Source organism: Gossypium hirsutum, chromosome D11 (assembly GCF_007990345.1).
Source record: "Gossypium hirsutum isolate 1008001.06 chromosome D11, Gossypium_hirsutum_v2.1, whole genome shotgun sequence".
Lineage (NCBI taxonomy): Eukaryota > Viridiplantae > Streptophyta > Magnoliopsida > Malvales > Malvaceae > Gossypium > Gossypium hirsutum.
The window spans coordinates 10,596,429-10,614,575 of record NC_053447.1 but is presented as its reverse complement, the minus strand read 5'-3'; the positions used below and the strand labels follow the sequence as shown (position 1 = coordinate 10,614,575).

The following is an 18,147-nucleotide window of genomic DNA, read 5'->3' as shown; positions in this document are numbered from 1 at the left end:
TTGAATGTATTTATTTTATACATAGCTGAATTGTATATAGGTATAACTATATTGTCGAATTAAATTTAGCATAGATTGATTAGTTACGAGCTTAATTCGATTGATTTACAACATCCAAAAGCTGTTCGAACCACAGGAAATCCGATATGTGATATCGTGTAAGACCACGTCTGGGACATTGGCATCTATTTTAGATTTACGTGTAAGATCATGTCTGGGACATTGGCATCGTATATGATTACGTGTAAGACCCTGTCTGGGACAGTGGCATCGTTATTTGATTACATGTAAGACCACATCTGGGATGTTGGCATTGTACGAGCTTTTTGAACTATCTGAGTATCCTTTTTTATTCTGAATGGTACAAAGGGAAATGATATGACAAAAACCGAATGTGAATTCAAATTAAATTATTCATGTATGTTTGAGTTATATGAAATTGGGAAGTAAAGGTAAGTAGTGTAGTATAACATAAAAGTATGAGCTAATCACTTGATTATGAATTATATATATTCTTTGAAAAGAAAATTATTTGCTTATGACTTACTAAGCTATTTAGCTTACTGTGTGTGTTTGTTTGTTCATTATTTTATAGATTTTGGAAGCTAGTTACGAGCTTGGGGATCGTCAAGAAAGTCAGTCACACTATCGATCTTTATTTCGGTATTTTAAAAGCTTGAAACTTTGAACATATGGCATGTATAGGCTAGTATTTGTTTTGGTTGGTCTTGAAACTTGTATATATTTAGCCATGCGAAAATGGCTCAATCTTTATGCTAAAGCTCTAATGTTTAAGTAATTTTTGATCATGAAACATGTGTGTGGAAATCTTGATATATAGATGTGTTTTGATTGTTAATGAAGTTTATGTTATGAATTTTCGGTAATGGTGTATATTATGTGGTGTGTTAGTATTTGATTTTGGTATGAAGTAATGATATATAGATATGTGACTTATGATTAGTTCACTTTGGTATTTGCTTATTACTTGAGTTTATTATAGAAAAATGTTCCATTGTATATATGCTTGTGTTGTTTTAAAGTATGATTCGGTAATGGATGATTACAACCTTGGTTTATGGAACATAGGTCAAGTAATGGTTAAGTCATTATTTTTTATTGGTTATTTAGATGCGAATGGTGATAGTAAATTATGGATATGTTTTATGGTGGTTTGGTTTGATCATAAGAGTTTGAATTTGTGGACCGAATATATGAAAAATGAAACGGTTGAACATATGTTATTTGGTTGGTTGTTTTAGTACGAATCTAAATGGTAAATGATGATTGTGAATTTGGTATGTTTTGGGTAGATTAAATGGATAGTTAAAAGTATCAAAATAATGTTAATATTATAATAGGTATGCACATATGTGTGCTTGTAAATTTATTTTAGATATATGGTTTATTTTGGTAAGCCTAAGATCTTTATAACAGTGTGATCGAATCAATGAACTAGTTTAAGTTATTAAGCTTATTTTTTAGTATATATGTCTATGATGTTTGTTATATGATTTGGTATGGAATAATGATAAGCATAATGTACATTCGACCAGGATGTTAACTTATTTTAAAATATGTTTGTGGCATATGATATGGGATGGAATGGTATGAAATTTTTGTTTATATTTGGTGATTGAATTTATGACCATTTAGATAGATAACAATATTAGTTAACGATTATAAACGACTAGTTATAAGTAAAATAAATGTGCTTGCTAACGTTAAGATCATGTGTATTTGGTTATAAATTCGGCTTGTGATGGCTAGAAATAATCATGATTTCTAATGACAAGGTTAGATTAATATTGAATGGTAAAATGGTTGTGTTGCTTTTAAGTTTAAATTTAATAGCCGTAATAGGTAATAAGTGAATTGGTTGTGTGAGTGCAAATTTTTGGCATCATAATTAGCATGCAAATGGGTGTATTACGATTGTATTTTGTGTTTTTATTATGGTTTATAGTGATAGGATAAAATGCGCATAATATATGTTACATTAGAAATATGTTCGGATATATGGTAATGACATTAAGGTTACATATATGTTTGAATGCCTTTATGTATGCACAGGGAAATTATCATCTATTAAGATCATTTAAAATTTGATTATTTGAATGATTAAAAGGAAATGTACTTATGATTTGTATAATTGGGTTTATATTACCTTAAACATGAATAGTAATGAATAACTCTCCTAAGCTGTGTACTGTTCGTAATGCCTTGTAATCCGACGACGGATAGGGTTAGGGGTGTTACAGGTTGTCCCAACGCCAACTGGTAATACAGAAACTCACCTTAAATCATTTCTCCTTGTTAGCTTAGCTTGTCCAAATATCAGAGTCTTCTTCGTCCTAGCAGTTGAGCATGACAATCATATATCGGTTAAATCGAAGACATTTAAACCTTAAAACCCATAACCTACTTTACAAAAACTTAATAGGAAATCTTTATTCTCTCCCTTCCTCGAATACTTGAGTATAGAAAGATAAGAAAACTTATCGGTTCCCCTATTTCTATACTTCCAGACTTAAATTCTTGCGACTTTCACTCCATGCAGGGTTCTCTTAGATCTTCCTCTTCTTCGGAACAATTGAAGAAGACGATATAAGGAAGAAGAAGGTTATAAACTGATTGAGGAGAATTCCTCACACACACACACACACACACACACACACACACACATAAACATATATATATCCTAATTTAACACAGTTTCCATAGTCCATCCAAGCCAACCATCGCTTATTATTCTGTCCACCACTAAGGAACCGGCCGATTCCAACCTAACCAAACTAGAATCGAAATCTAATTATTTGCCTGGTAGTTACAAAGCTTTCCAAATATTCCTAGTAAAGTTCGCCAACTCACTAATTTGCTCAATTAACTCCCAAGGTTCCTTTAAGTTCGAGTCCTAAAGGAAATCTGGGTGTGACAAATAGCTAACTCTTGGCTTGACAACCATTGATTACTAAATGTACTATGTCAAACTCTTGAAAACAATATTTATCATGTTTGACAACTAGCCTTCTTATTTTGACATAATAATTGTCAATCATATAAGCCATAACTTGTATTGAACAAACACAACAAAACGTTGCATATTTAGGTAATTACCTTAGAGTCTTTTATTTTATTCACTAATTTCAACATTTCCAAATATAAAGAACATCTCGTTTTCTTAAAGTTTTAGACATACATATTACCATTAATTTATAATTTTCTTGTTTTATATTTCCCATTTCTCCTCCAATTTATGTGAAGGAAAATTGAAGAAGTGAAATTCAACCATTAAAATATATGTAAAACCAACTATATGCTAAAATTAGATTGTGCGGACATAATTACCTTGCACAATACATGCTTAGAAAACACTATAAAATTTGCACTAATTCCAATTCCCTAACACATCAAACCACTTTACCCTTTATCTCTTATTGTGTCACTTTTGTCCAAGAGTGGAGAAGAGAAAAGACCATGGGAATCAACCATTTCATCATTGCACTTATCTCCCTCACTTGTCTCTTCTCCTTCTCAGCCTCTACCAATGCACCTCTACCCCTTTCCGACGCTTCTAGCCCTACTTCTTCAAAACTTCATGATATAATTGAGGTCATGTTTGAATCACCATCTCCATTTGCATTTGATGGTACAACGTTGGAAAGTATTGATGATGTATTAAGCATACTACCTGGCAGCGTCGACCCTGCCCTTCAGAAAATCTGTGGGAACACTGATCACCCCGTTGAATGTATAAAAGCAACTATGCCGTTCCTAGATGAGAAAACTCCTATTGAGCCTCTTTCTGTCCTTAAAGCTGGGATTGAAGCAATGGATAACCAGACCAAATATGCTTTGGCTGAGGTTACAAAGCTCTCTATGGACCCTACTACCCTTAAAAATGTTGTTCCTATCCTTCAAAAATGCATCGATATCTACAATAACATTCTTAATAGTGATCAAAAATCCCTTGAAGCCATCTCCAATCGTAACCTTGTCCAATTGAGCATAGAGCTAGGCGCTAATGTGGAAAACGTACTTGGCTGTGACAATGCATTCAAACAGGCTAAGCTCGAATCGCCGATAAAGAAGATGGATGCAATGCTTGCAAAGATTGTTAGCAACACCTTGACCATCGGTGTCGACATGGTCCACTTTTAAAGGAAGAACTTATTAAAAGTTTGTTATTAAGCCAATAAAGAAGGCCATATCAACATTCTTTTAGCAAATTAATGGAACAAGAAAAAAAATTCAAATGTGACACTGAAAATTTGTTTTTGTTTGGTGACCAAAATAGAAGCACTCTAATATTTGGATGATAGTTTTTGTAATTTACCCTATATAAATATTGATAATAATATTACAAAAATTGTTCTTGCTTCAACCATTGCTTTAGGTTAGGTTTGAAGAAGAGTAAAAGAATAACATTATCTTGAACTTTCATGTAAATATTTCAAAGATTAAACTTTAAAAAATTAATTAAGTATTTTGAGATAAGATCAAAGTTTATTATGTACACCAACAATATATAAAATTAATTATGATTTTTAAATATTAAGAATTCGAGGCTAACTATTAACGTTTAAATTTAATATCATTAAATTTAATCCGCTATTGATGTATTTAAGCTTAAAACATAATTGGTAACACTTCATTAAATTTTGAGAATAAATTAAAAACAAATTAAATAAATCCAACCACCTAAAACAATTAAAAAAATTATTTTTAGATAAAATAAAAAAATCCAACTTCCTAAAATTAGTTTAAAATAAATATAATTAATATTACAAAAATATTTAAATATTATAATTCTTGATTTTTTTCCTCAATCATCTCCGATGAATAAGGATTCCTGCTTGTCAAGTTGTTGAATTTGTAATGCAATTTCTTCGTTTAACTTCATAAGCAAAAAAGTCATTTTTCTTTACAAAGAATCAATAAATTAACTTGCTTTTCTTTGCATCATAGTTATCTTAAAATAAATAACAAATTTTAAGTATTTTAATGTTCTAATCAGATAGTTTATCTCGTCAACCAAAATCACATATAAGCTCTATTATTATTTAGAATATTTACTTTTTTTCATTAATATTATAAATTTCTAATCACATTAGTCATTTTGGCCTTCTTTTTTAATCAATTGAGCCCTACATCTTTCAAGTTTGGTTAAATTGATCAAATTTGGACGTAAAATGTCTGACTTATTTGTTTATGTCGCACTAAATGCAATTAATTTTAAAAGAAAAAATTTTAAAATTGTGAATATTTTATAAAAATTAGAAAATATTAAGATTAAAAAAATAGAAATTAAATGAAATTTTGGAAGGAAAAAGAAAAACTTGAAAAAAGTTATATTTTTTACATCATGTGATAAACTCAATTGAGTACATATGTAATCGATTTTCAATTACATGTATAAACTCAACTAATTTCAATTCCATCCTTCTATAACCCTATATTATAAAAAAAATTTATAGAAATATTATACCAATTTCAAAACTCATGCATTTTTGTCCTGATTTTCAAAACTAACAATTAAACTTTACAAACTTGTCATTTTTCACTTCTAAGCTTAAAATCTAACAATTTAGCACCAAAAACTTCAAAAAATCAAAAATAAAAACTTTAACAGTTTTACAAATTGGTACACAGATTAGCTAAATCAAGCTTCCGGAACCTAAAAAATATAAAATTTACAAGAAACGGATTTAAAATCACTTTCCAATTTAGGGACCAAAGTTTGAAAGCTTTGAAACCCTTTTTTTTCTTCTTAGCTACAGTGGGGAGAATATGAACATGGAAAATGACCATTTTTTCTTTAATTTATCTTTTATACTAAAAATTAAACTTTAATTAATTATAATTAACTTAATTAATTAACAATTAATAATGTTAGCCTTAATTAGCGAATTAGGTGGATGATAGTTGTACACCATCACCATTCACTATATCAAAAAGGGGCCCAATTGGTCATTTGCTCCTTCAATTAATTAAAAATTTATAGCGATAATTTAGTCCTTATATCTTAATTAACTACTCAATTGACAAAATTAAGGGATCAAACTTTAAGTAAACTTTATACTAACCTCGTAAATATTAAATAATGATATTTAAGGACTCGAATATCGAAAATGGGGTTATGAAACCACTACTTCCGACACCACTGAAAAACGGGTTGTTACGGCTCTGTCGTCGGTTGCATGGTTTCACTTCTGTTCACCACCTCCCACAAGTCTTGGCTTTGCAAGTACGACGTTATACATGTATACCAAGTATTGTAGTTCTGATTATTGAGTTTCTTAACTCCATTGATGGCATGAAGGTTGCTCATTTTGCCAAGAGGAGGCACAACAAATGATATAGAAACCTGGCTCAGATACCATAATGAAGAACACGCAGCAGGTAACAGAGGAAAATAATAAAAATAAGGGAAGCTGAACTAAACTGATCAATAATTTCTGAAACCAACTGAATGTCTTATATAGGCTTACACCCCATGACACACCACTACCCTTAAAACTAGGGACACATCCCATGACAACCCACCATGCTAGAAAACAAGAACAACTGATTAAATTAAAATTGACTAAAGAATCAATTAACAAATCAGTAGAAGACAATTAATTAGACCAACAAACCAAACATAGACAACATAAACATTGTTGGTGTTGTTGCTTTAACACGATATAATGATTTAAAACCATCATTGTCAGGACACTCAGGATGATAAAATATGCAAATAGTGAAATCCATCATTGTCGGACCACTCAGGATGATAGAATGTAAATAGTGAAAGTCATCATTGTTGGGCCACCCATGTGGAATGTTGATGAAATTGCTATATTGTGATAGTTTGTTGTGTATAAGTTTACATCTAGAAGTAAAGTTCTTTTGATTTGTTTAAGTGTTTAGATCTTACTTAAATTTGATAAAATTTATGTCCCCTTTAGATTTATTTAGATTTTAAGTTTTAATAAGAATTTTAGGTCTATAGCAAATTTAGATTTAACTTTAGACTAAGTTTTGTATTTTTTTTATTTATTGATTTAGCATTTTAGGTCTTAACTTTTTTTTCATGTTTCTTTGATTCTAGAATTTTACAGTTTTAGGATTAGATGAGTTTAATTAGATTTTAAGTTAAGTTTAGTAAATCTTTGGTTTTAATAGATTAAATTATACTTTGATTTAGATTTTTTTTTCTTACTTGAATTGAGATCTCAATTGTTTTTAGATTTAATTTTATTGTTGTTTTAGATTTTAAATATTAGATTTTTAAAATTTTAAATTTTTTAGTGTTAATTCTCGGGTCTTATAATTTTAAGTTAGATTTAATTTTATACTTTTTATGTTAAATTTATTGATTTTTAATTTTTGGTATTAATTTCATAATTAAATTTTCTTTTAATATCCTATATTAATTATTAGATTTTAGTTTTAGCTTTCTTTTAGTTTTTGAAGGTAGGCGGTATATTTGAATTGGTGTTTAGAATTTTAATTTAGAAAATTTAAACACCAAACTTTATAGGATTATCTTTGAATAGGCATTGTAGGGGTTCTCAAACATTCCACGCACGTAATTGTACTCTCGAATCTAGATTTTGGTAACGAGACCGGGGAGTAGTATTTAAGTTTTTTTTTTCATAGATACATCTTAAGTTTAGTCTTCAAAATTTAAGCAATAGGTGGTTAGTAACGATACCAAACCAGTTTGAATTGGTTAGTAACGATACCACGTTTTTAGGTTTTCATGTCTAGCTTGTTAGGTTCTCGACTAGCACCTTATGACAGCTACGCGATTCTACTTGGAACTAGTTTTGAGAGTCGATTTACTTAGGTTTTGGTATTAGGGTTTCCACTTGTATATGTTGTGATATTCTTATTTTTTAGGGATTATGCATATTCTTGTAAAATGACCAAAATGCCCTTTTAGCAACATTTCTATTTTACCTTTTAGATCAATTTCTTCCCAACAAATAGTTATTTAGCCACTCAAATCCCATAACTCACATTCAACCTTTAATTTGAATCCATTAGGGTAAAAATTACATCGTTGCCCTTCTTCAGTAGAAATAAAAAATTTACCATTTAGTCACTATACTTATCATTTTTGAAGAAATCTAGTCTCTATAGGCTAGAAGATTATTAAATTAAAGAATTGTTGTGGTAACTGCTTCACCATGGTTCTATACATTTCAACAACAGTGCAACTCTTGCATTTTGCTACGCGATTCTACTCAGATGTATAAGGTGTTGTGAACTCTTTGTTGATGCTATTTGCTTCACAAAAAGTGTTGAATTCTATTGACATAAACTCACCTCCCCTATATATTTGGAGAGTCGTTTTATTTTTTTATTGTTCCTACTAGAATTCAACCATTTGGAAACAAGGGGCTTGCATGCTGTATGTGCATGTTTCACATGTTGCCAACAAATAGAAAAATGGGTGGAGTTTATTATATGATTATCTTGTTGCGGCGGAGGGAGGCAATATCTGCATGCAAGCTTAATAATTTCTACACATATTGCCTACAAATAAAAAAAAAGGTGGAGTTTAATGGTTGATATTTGGCAATAAGCTGGCCTCACCATTTTTCATCAATCGAAACGTGTGGTAAATATGAATTTGAGCTTGCTGTTATCACTATTAGTGCATGCATCCGAGTGAATGAATTAATAAAGGAATTTTAACAACCTCAAACTTGATAAATTAATTGCATCAAAGAAAGTAAAATACAAAAACCCAAGGTTAACTTTGTTTCAGTTGTAATAGCCCGAATTTAGGGCTAGTTAGAATAGTGGTTTCGGGACCACAAATTCGACGAGAAAAAAATTATTTTCATTATATTTTTATGGTCTACGATTTCACAAAATGATTTCGTAAAAATTTCGTTCAAAAATTTTGACGTTTGGGCACTCAATTTAGTCAAAAGGACTAAATTGTAAAAAGTGCAAAAGTTGAGTTCTATATGTTAGAGGTGTCCAATTGTAATGAAATTTTAAATTGGAGGTCTTTATATGGTAATTAGACCATTGGTTAAGTTGGTGGACAAAAATGGGTATGGTTAGGCATGTTTCCAAAGTTTTTCATTAAGGGCATTTTGGTCATTTAGTTATTAAAATGAATTAAAAACAAAATTAAAAGCCAATTTTTGTCCATCTTCAACCCCTAGGCCTAAAATTGCATGGAGAAACCATGGCTAGGGTTTTTCAAGCTTCCAAGCTCAATTGTAAGTCCATTCTATCCCCGTTTTTAATGATTTTTACGTTTTTGAAATCCTAGTAACAAGATTTACCTATTTTTACCATTGTTTTGAACTAGGGTTAGTGTTTAAAAATTTACCCATGAATGATATGCATGTATTTTGATGTTTTATGGAAGAATATGAATGTTTGGAGTGTGATAAACGATTTGTACTAAGTAATTTTCGATGAAAATACCTAAAATGATTAATTTGTAAAAGTTATAAAATATGTCACAAGTGTGTAAATAAGTGAGTATTGTGGACTGCTATATTTATGAAAATGGTTTAGCTAGGCCTAAAATGCAAGGAAATTGAATAAAAATTATTTTACGAGCCTAGGGGCAAAATTAAAATTTTGTGAAACTTTAGGGGCAAAAACATAATTTTTTCAAAGTATGATTTTTGGACTGGAATGAATAGTGTGAATGTTATATAAGTTAAATGTATTGTTATAAATCAAGAAAGACGAGAAATTGAAATTGATCGATAAAAAGAAAAGTGAGAAAAAGTGAAAAATTCTCGAATGAACCTTTGGAATAAAAAAGGATACGAATGAAGTGACAGAAATGATCACATGTGTGGCATGGATTGTGTGTAGGCCACTATGTAAAAGTGAAAGTGATGGTCACGTGTGTAGTACTATGTGCAGGCTACTATGCGTACCGGATAGTTTCGATCACGTGTGTAGTACTATGTGCAGGCTACTACGTGTATCGGATGGTAATGGTCACATGTATAGTACTATGTGCAGGCTACTATGTGAACCGAACATCATTAATTAGTAAGGTGGTTGTTATGTGCTGATTCCACCGGACATCATTGATTAATAAGGTGGTTGCTATGTGTTGAATCCACCGAGTATTTGTTATTATTTCGAAGTGTTCATCGGGAAATTGACTAAGTGTAATTGAATAATGAATATAGGTGTGGAATTAAATTGAATATCTACTTAGAAATGGAAAAGTGAATTTTGAATTGAATTGTGATTGAAAGTGAAATAGTGAAATAGTGAAATTATGAAAGAGTACATTTAGCAATAAAACAATTTAGACAGCAACAATTGTGTGATTTTGAAAAATCACCAAAAATGGTGGAGATTGAATTAGAGGCTGAATAATATATGAAATTGAAGTTGAATGAGTCTAACAGAGCAAGCAAAAGAGTTATATATTTTGAGATTTTTAAATTTTAGTTAGACAGAGTTAGAATGAGTTCGGAATCCCCTGTTCTGACTTTGGAAAATTGTAAAAAATTTTAAAAAAATAATTATGAGATAAAGTTTATATGTTTAGAATTCTCAGTGAACCTATTTTCAAGATAAACAAACAGAAACAATATCCGAATTCTGTACAATTAGATAATTAATTTTTAGTGAAGAGAGGTCAGAACTATCAAGCAATGAAATAGGGGAAACTTTAAAGAATAAACTGTACTATTTGGCTAAACCAAAAATTCTGAAAATTTTATGGTAGTAAGATATATGAATCTAGTTTTGGGGAAAATTTACAGATCTTAATTTAGAGTTCTATAGTTCTAGGTAAAAATAATTTAGTGACTCTGACCCGAATAGACAGCTTTGAATATACATGTGAGTGAATAGTGAAATTGTAGTTAATGTTGTTTAAGTGTGTTATGCACATTAAGGATGTGGAATGGAGAGGATGAGGAAAATTGGAAGAACATATAAATGATTTGTGTATAATTGGCCATATGCTCGATTATAATCAATAAACGATTGAAAAGAAATGATGTTTATAATTGTGCATTATTAGTTATAGTTAAAGTTCATGTGAGAAAATAAAGTTTCAAAGTATGTGTATGTGGTATACTTGGTATATGATTTAGTATGTAGCAATTTCAAAAATGGTTTATGAATTAACTCCTGTTGATAAGTTTGATACATAAATAAATGTGGTGCTTATCCATGCTTATAATGCTTATACTATATGTTTATTTGGCTAGCATGTTTGGTGTGTATGCTTAGGCTTTGGCCAAGTTGTGGCTGGGTTACGCCACATTAAATTTATAAAATTATGCATTGAGATGGTAAATGTCTAGATGGAAATATGCTTGTGATCATAAAAGGGTGGTAAGGTTTAAAGTTTGTAATCTTTATTAAAATGGTTTATCATGTGGTTAGTCTTCAAAAAGACTAGCTTGCGACTATGGTTGAGTGTAATGTTTATATCTTATGTGATATGCATAGGAAACGGGAGTGGAAAGGAAATGAAATACTAGGTTCATGCTTGAAGTGTAAAATGATGCAAAAATGGGACGTTAAGTTAAACGATAAATATGTATTAGTATTGAACTTAATGAAATTGAATTGTACGTGAATTAAATGGAAATTGCAAATGATATGATTTGAATTAAATGAATTATTGTGGTATTGAAATGTATATTGGATTGAGAAATTGAATTGAATCGTGAACATGAGAATCGTGAATTAAATGAAATGGAAATGAAGTATTGAATTGCATGAGTATGTATTGGGTCTCAGAAGCCCTATTTGTTACAAATATAGTATTTTGAAGTTATAACGTGAAGATTTATAAAAGCAAGTTAAAAATTTGAAGAGTTTAAATTTGAATGAAATTTTATAACTCAGTTTAACATGTTTATAAGTGTATATGTTCTGGTAATGCCTCGTACCCTATTCCGGCGTCGAATACGGGTAAGGGGTGTTACAATGTGACATCGCCAGATTTAGTCATAACGTTTAAACCGGATTTTGGGTGTTACATCAGTACTATCTAATTACTGTTTTACGAAACTTTTTTGTTTTCTCTGGATGAAAAGAAGGTAAAAACAAATGCTACTGAAGAGGAAAAATAACAGGCAATGATGGTAATAGTATTAGCAAAACAGGGAGCTTTTGTCGTATGGAAATGGAAAAGAGTATTTCATTTATATGTATGTATGTATGTATGTATGTATGTATGTATGTATGTATGTATGTATGTATAATTGATTTCTATACATGATGTAATACAAAATTTGGTTTGGTTTTTTACAGGGTAAGGATGTTAAGAAGCGAGACTCTTGCTTTGATCATACACCTGAAGAGGCACTCAAGTCCATCTTCAAGATCTTGAATAAACAGCTCCAAATCTTTTAGCTGGTTTTGCATCTCAAGATTTATGATCTCAGATTTGGTTGTTCCGAAGGATTTCAAAGCAACATCAACCTTTCCGAATTCATTCACGTTTCTTGAAGCATCTTCGCACGCTATTCTTCTTTGATGCAATAGTTTCGAAACTAATAACCAACTTCTAGGCTTTGGTCCGGAGATGAGAGATAACAAATCCTCAAACATAGAACATGTCACTGCTTCAATCTCCTTCAGCATGCTAACAGTCTCTGAAGGTGAGACTGTGTTTTTCCTTTGTACGACCTTCAAGTTCCCCAATGCCTTGTGGATAGTCTTTTTGGAAACTTTCCTGGAGCTTATGTATTTCCTCACTTCACTTGCAATCTCGGATTCACCGATTTTCCTTCGACGCAAAGCCGATTGAAGTTCATTTGTGCTTTCTTTTGTTTGCAGCACAATATCTTTATTAGTGCTGCAAAGGTCGAGGAGTCTAAAAGAACCATCCAACAACTCATCAGCGCATTCATAGGTTAAAGCATGGTGGGACAGAGGCAGCTGAAGAAACTTAACAACACAATCATACAAATCTTGAAAGCCATTTAGTTTATGGCTTATTGATGATGATGAAGTAGATGCCTCTATAGAAGTCCTCAATCTATTCAAATGCTCATTAACTTCTGTTGCTAGTGGATGTTGTCTAGATGAGCGGGGGAAACTGTTGGATCGAGTGGCTGCCATTGTTTTTCTTCTGAGCAAAGAAGCCTATTTGTCGAATCAATGTTTCTTGCAATTTTCACTGAAATACTAGGCATCTGCTCCCAAGTTATATATATGTATATGCATATCAATCCATGGAGACAAAGGGAATCTCAAATGCTTCTTCTATATGCTAATGTTAACATGATTAAGATCTCGATCAAACGGAGACAGCAATGTTCATGTATGTTGGAACAATGACAGCAGCAAACATCAAAACAAAGTTGCAACTCAGTGTTTGCAAGACTGAAGCAAGAAGAATCGAGGCAAAGCAAAGCAAAAATTTGGTCAAAAATCAAATTACTCAGCAATGTTGTGACTGAACATACATCATTTTTCATTCAACTTGAAATATATAAAAGAGTTACATTGTACATTGACAGTTACCTAATGTATTTAACTGCCCCAACTAATACAAACCTAATCACTAGCCAAAAAATAATCAAACATAGCTGACCAATCAGCCATTACATCAAAAGATCTTGTCACTAACTTAAGTTTAACTAGCATTACAAACAAACTAAAGTTGAACTGAACCAAATTACATCAAAACAAAGCAGCAAAGTTGGTTGCTTCATTCAGTTCAAAAACCATTCGTGCGCACCAAGCAAAACGAGCTGAGCTCGATAGCTGCTGGTCTCGACAGTAGCAAGCTTTTGGCTCCATGTTGCATTGCAGTCCAGCTTTCAACACTCCTCCTTGGACTGTATGCAACACATTCCAATTGCACTTCTCAAAGATTCAAATCGAGCAACCCCTAAGGGCTTGGTCATTATGTCAGCCAATTGTGCTCCTGAGCTGCAATGCACAAGGCTGACTTCCTTTGCTTGTTCAGCCTCTCTAACAAAATGCAATTTGATCTTAAAATGCTTAGTCTTGCCATGGAACACAGGGTTCTTGGCTATTGCAACTGCAGACTGATTGTCCACCCAAATTTCAGTTGCTTCATCTTGAGTTTCATTAAGGTCATAAAGCAGCTTTCTTAGCCAAATGGCCTGATTAACTGCTCCTGCTGCAGCAATGTACTCTGCTTCAGCTGTGGACTGAGCAACAGTTTGTTGCTTCTTAGAACTCCAGCAAAACATGCCCGATCCAAGTGTGAAGAAGTATCCAGAGGTACTCTTCATGTCATCGAGAGATCCTGCCCAGTCGCTGTCAGAGTAGCCTTCTAGTTTCAGTTGGTTCTGACTTTCAAACATTACACCAAAACTAGCAGTGCCCTTGATGTATCTAAGGATCCTCTTTGCTGCCTTCAAATGTGCCTCATTGCAACAATGCATAAATCTCGATAACAGGCTGACACCAAACATGATATCTGGCCTGGTTGCTGTTAGATACAACAGACAACCAACTAGGCTTCGATAGTGCCTCTCATCAACCCTCTGCTGATCACCACTGCTAGTCAGCTTTTCTCCTTGAGCCACAGGTGTGCTGACTGCTTTACAGTTATGCATGCAAAATTTGTCTAGAATCTTCAAAGCAAATGAGTGTTGGCTGATGAAGATACCTCGATCAGATTGGTGCACTTCCATGCCAAGGAAGTAAGTCATGATCCCCAAATCTGTCATCTCAAACACTTGCTGCATTTGGACCTTGAACTGATCAATGAGCTCGATTTTGCTCCCTGTCACAAGCAAATCATCCACATACAAGGAGACTATCAGCAAGGTTTCATGTTCTGACCTTTTAACATATAGAGTAGGCTCACTAAGGCTCTTTACAAATCCAAGTTTGGTCAGGTAGGCATCTACTCTGTCATACCAGGCCCTTGGTGCCTGTTTCAGGCCATAGAGGGCCTTTCTCAACTTATACACTTTGTCTTCATGTCCAACAACTTCAAAACCTTCAGGTTGCTCGATGAAGATCTCCTCCTTGAGAAAACCATTCAGGAATGCTGATTTGACATCCAATTGGTGAACTCTCCACTGCTTCTGAGCTGCTAAAGCAAACAGCAGCTTAATTGTATCCAGTCTTGCCACTGGAGCAAAAGTTTCTAGGTAGTCAACACCATACTGCTGACTGTAGCCCTTCACCACAAGCCTGGCCTTGTGCTTGTTCAGTGAGCCATCAGCATTGTACTTGGCCCGATACACCCATTTAACTCCTATGACCCTCTTGTGTTCTGGTCTGCTCACCAACTCCCAAGTCTGATTTTTGTTGATCATTTCCAACTCAGCTTCCATAGCTTTCATCCAGCTTCTGTTTTTAGCAGCCTCTTCAAAGTCTGAGGGCTCAATCACAGCAACATTGCACCTCTGATAAACATCAACCAAAGTTCTGGTGCCCCTCACTGGTATATCATCGACAGCATCATTACTTGGTCCTTCTTCTGCAGGTTCAGCAACCAAGTCTAACTGGTCCAATTCAGACAAGTCAGCCACAACACCATTCCAATTCCACACCTTTTCCTCATCAAACTTAACATCCCTGCTGACTAAAACCTTCTTTGCTGTAGGATCATACACTCTATAGCCCTTCTTGTTGCTGCTGTAGCCAACAAAGATTCCTGGAGTTGCTCTGCTCTCAAGCTTGGTCCTTTTCTCTACTGGAATAAGTGCATAACATACACAGCCAAACACTTTTAAGTGTGTTACTACAGGTTTGACTCCATGCCAAGCCTCAAAATGAGTCTTATCCTTGACTGCTCTAGTTGGCAGTCTATTGAGCAGATACACTGAGGTGTTGACTGCCTCAGCCCAAAACTGACTTGGAAGCTTGCCTTGAAACAAGAGGCACCTGGCCATGTTCAGTACAGTCCTATTCTTTCTCTCACAGACTCCATTCTGTTGAGGAGTATAGACTGTTGTGAGCTGATGGTGAATCCCAGCACTGTCACAAAGCTTCTGAAATCTCTCAGACACATATTCAGATCCATTATCAGTCCTCAAGGCTCTAATTTTGCAGCCTGACTGATTTTCAGCATAAGCCTTGAATTTACAGAAGGCTTCAAACACTTCTGACTTTTGCTTCAAGAAGTAGACCCAGCACAACCTTGTTAAATCATCTATAAACAAGGCAAAGTACCTGTTCTCACTGATTGAAGGTGTTCTCATAGGGCCACAAACATCAGAGTGCACTAATTCGAGCTTGTCTAGAGCTCTCCAAGCACTGTCAGCAGGAAAAGGCAGTCTAGCCTGCTTACCAAGCTGACAAACCTCACAAACATTCCCACTAGCTTCAATTTTTGAAATGTCATCAACCAGATTCAGCCTATGTAACAGATCGATGGATCTAAAATTTGCATGGCCTAGTCTCCTATGCCACAAGTCAGTGCTTTCAACAAGGCTGGTGTATGCCTTTCTTTCTATTTGGCTAACATCCAGCATGAAGCACCTATCAGTCATAGAGACTGTGACTAACTCCAGACCATTCATGTCTTGAACAATACAGCAACCATCCTTAAAAACCAATGTATAGCCCTTTTCAACTAATTGGCCTACACTAAGCAAATTCTGGTCTAAGTCAGGTACAAAAAACACATCTGAGATCAGCTTGTTACCTGAACCAGTGCTAATCAACACACTGCCCTTGCCTTTAGCCTCAATCAGCCTACCATCTCCAATTCTAATCCTCGAGTGGAAGCTTCTGTCTAGGCTTTTGAACAGCTTCTCATCTGCTGCCATATGGTGTGAGCAGCCACTGTCTAGTAGCCAATCATTGCTGGCCTTGGTTGTGCCAACAAAACAAGTTGATGTGAACACTTGCTCCTCCTGAGCTTGAATGTCCTCAGCAGGTCTAGCTTGTTGCAGAGTAGCCTCCCTTGGTTTGCCCTTGCACACCTTCTCCACATGGCCAAACTGTTTGCATTTTCTACACTGAATATCTGGCCTAAACCAGCAATACTTTTCTGAATGTGTTGTCTTCTTGCAATGAACACATGGTGGGAACACCCTTTTTGCTTCATCTCTTCCTGACTTGACCCTTCTATTGTGCCAAGGCTTCTTGCCTTTTGCACTCACACTCGAGCCTTCACTGGCTTTAGCCTGGAAAGCAGCTTCAGGATTCTCCTCCTGCCTATTTGCCCTCCTTTGCTCAAGTGCATATAGGGAATTTATCAGCTCAGACAGTGAAATGGCTGATAAGTCCCTCGAGTCCTCAAGTGAAGAGATTTTAGACTCAAATTTCTCAGGGAGAGTTGTAATAACCTTTTCAACAACTCTGCTCTCTGTGAAGTCCACTCCCAGGAGCCTAATGCTGTTGACAATGGCCATTATCCTGTCTGAGTACTGCTTGATGGTCTCAGACTCCTTCATCCTCAAATTTTCAAAGTCTCTCCTGAGGTTGATTACTTGCTGTTGCCTTGTCTTATCAGTCCCCATGAACTCCTCCTTCAGCTTCTCCCAAGCCTGCTTAGGTGAGTCACAGGCCATGATGCGAGTAAATATCACATCAGAGACTCCATTTTGCAAGCAGGCCATAGCCTTATGCTTCTTGGCTCGCTCCTCAGTATGTTGCCTCATCTGTGCAATGGTGGGATTGGCTCTCAATGGAGGTGGTTCAGCATCATTCTCGATCACACTCCAAAGATCATGTGCCTGGAGATAAGTCTTCATTTTAACTATCCAAATGTGATAGTTTTCTCCAGTGAACACTGGTGGAGGTGGTGGAGTGAAACTCATTCTGCTAAACTGATTTTAAATGCTTCAATCTTACCAAATTTTGAACTTGCTGTTGGTTTTGATTCGAACACAACAGATTGCATACAAAGGCCCCTCAAAGACTCGGGCTCATGATACCATTTGTTGGAACAATGACAGCAGCAAACATCAAAACAAAGTTGCAACTCAGTGTTTGCAAGACTGAAGCAAGAAGAATCGAGGCAAAGCAAAGCAAAAATTTGGTCAAAAATCAAATTACTCAGTAATGTTGTGACTGAACATACATCATTTTTCATTCAACTTGAAATATATAAAAGAGTTACATTGTACATTGACAGTTACCTAATGTATTTAACTGCCCCAACTAATACAAACCTAATCACTAGCCAAAAAATAATCAAACATAGCTGACCAATCAGCCATTACATCAAAAGATCTTGTCACTAACTTAAGTTTAACT

At 34.1% G+C, this 18,147-nt stretch overlaps 2 protein-coding genes across 2 annotated transcripts; one reads left to right on the top strand and one right to left on the bottom strand.

The window, feature by feature from the left end:
* The first annotated feature begins 3,477 nt into the window (after positions 1-3,477).
* LOC107910934 (uncharacterized) lies at positions 3,478-4,161 on the top strand. The gene has a single exon (XM_016838848.1). It carries the CDS (start codon positions 3,478-3,480, stop codon positions 4,159-4,161), a length of 684 nt encoding a protein of 227 aa, XP_016694337.1.
* An 8,091-nt stretch (positions 4,162-12,252) lies between these two features.
* On the bottom strand, positions 12,253-13,071 carry LOC107910933 (uncharacterized). Its single transcript, XM_016838847.1, has one exon. The coding sequence runs from the start codon at positions 13,069-13,071 to the stop codon at positions 12,253-12,255; it is 819 nt and encodes a 272-aa protein (XP_016694336.1).
* Between the last annotated feature and the right edge of the window lie 5,076 nt (positions 13,072-18,147).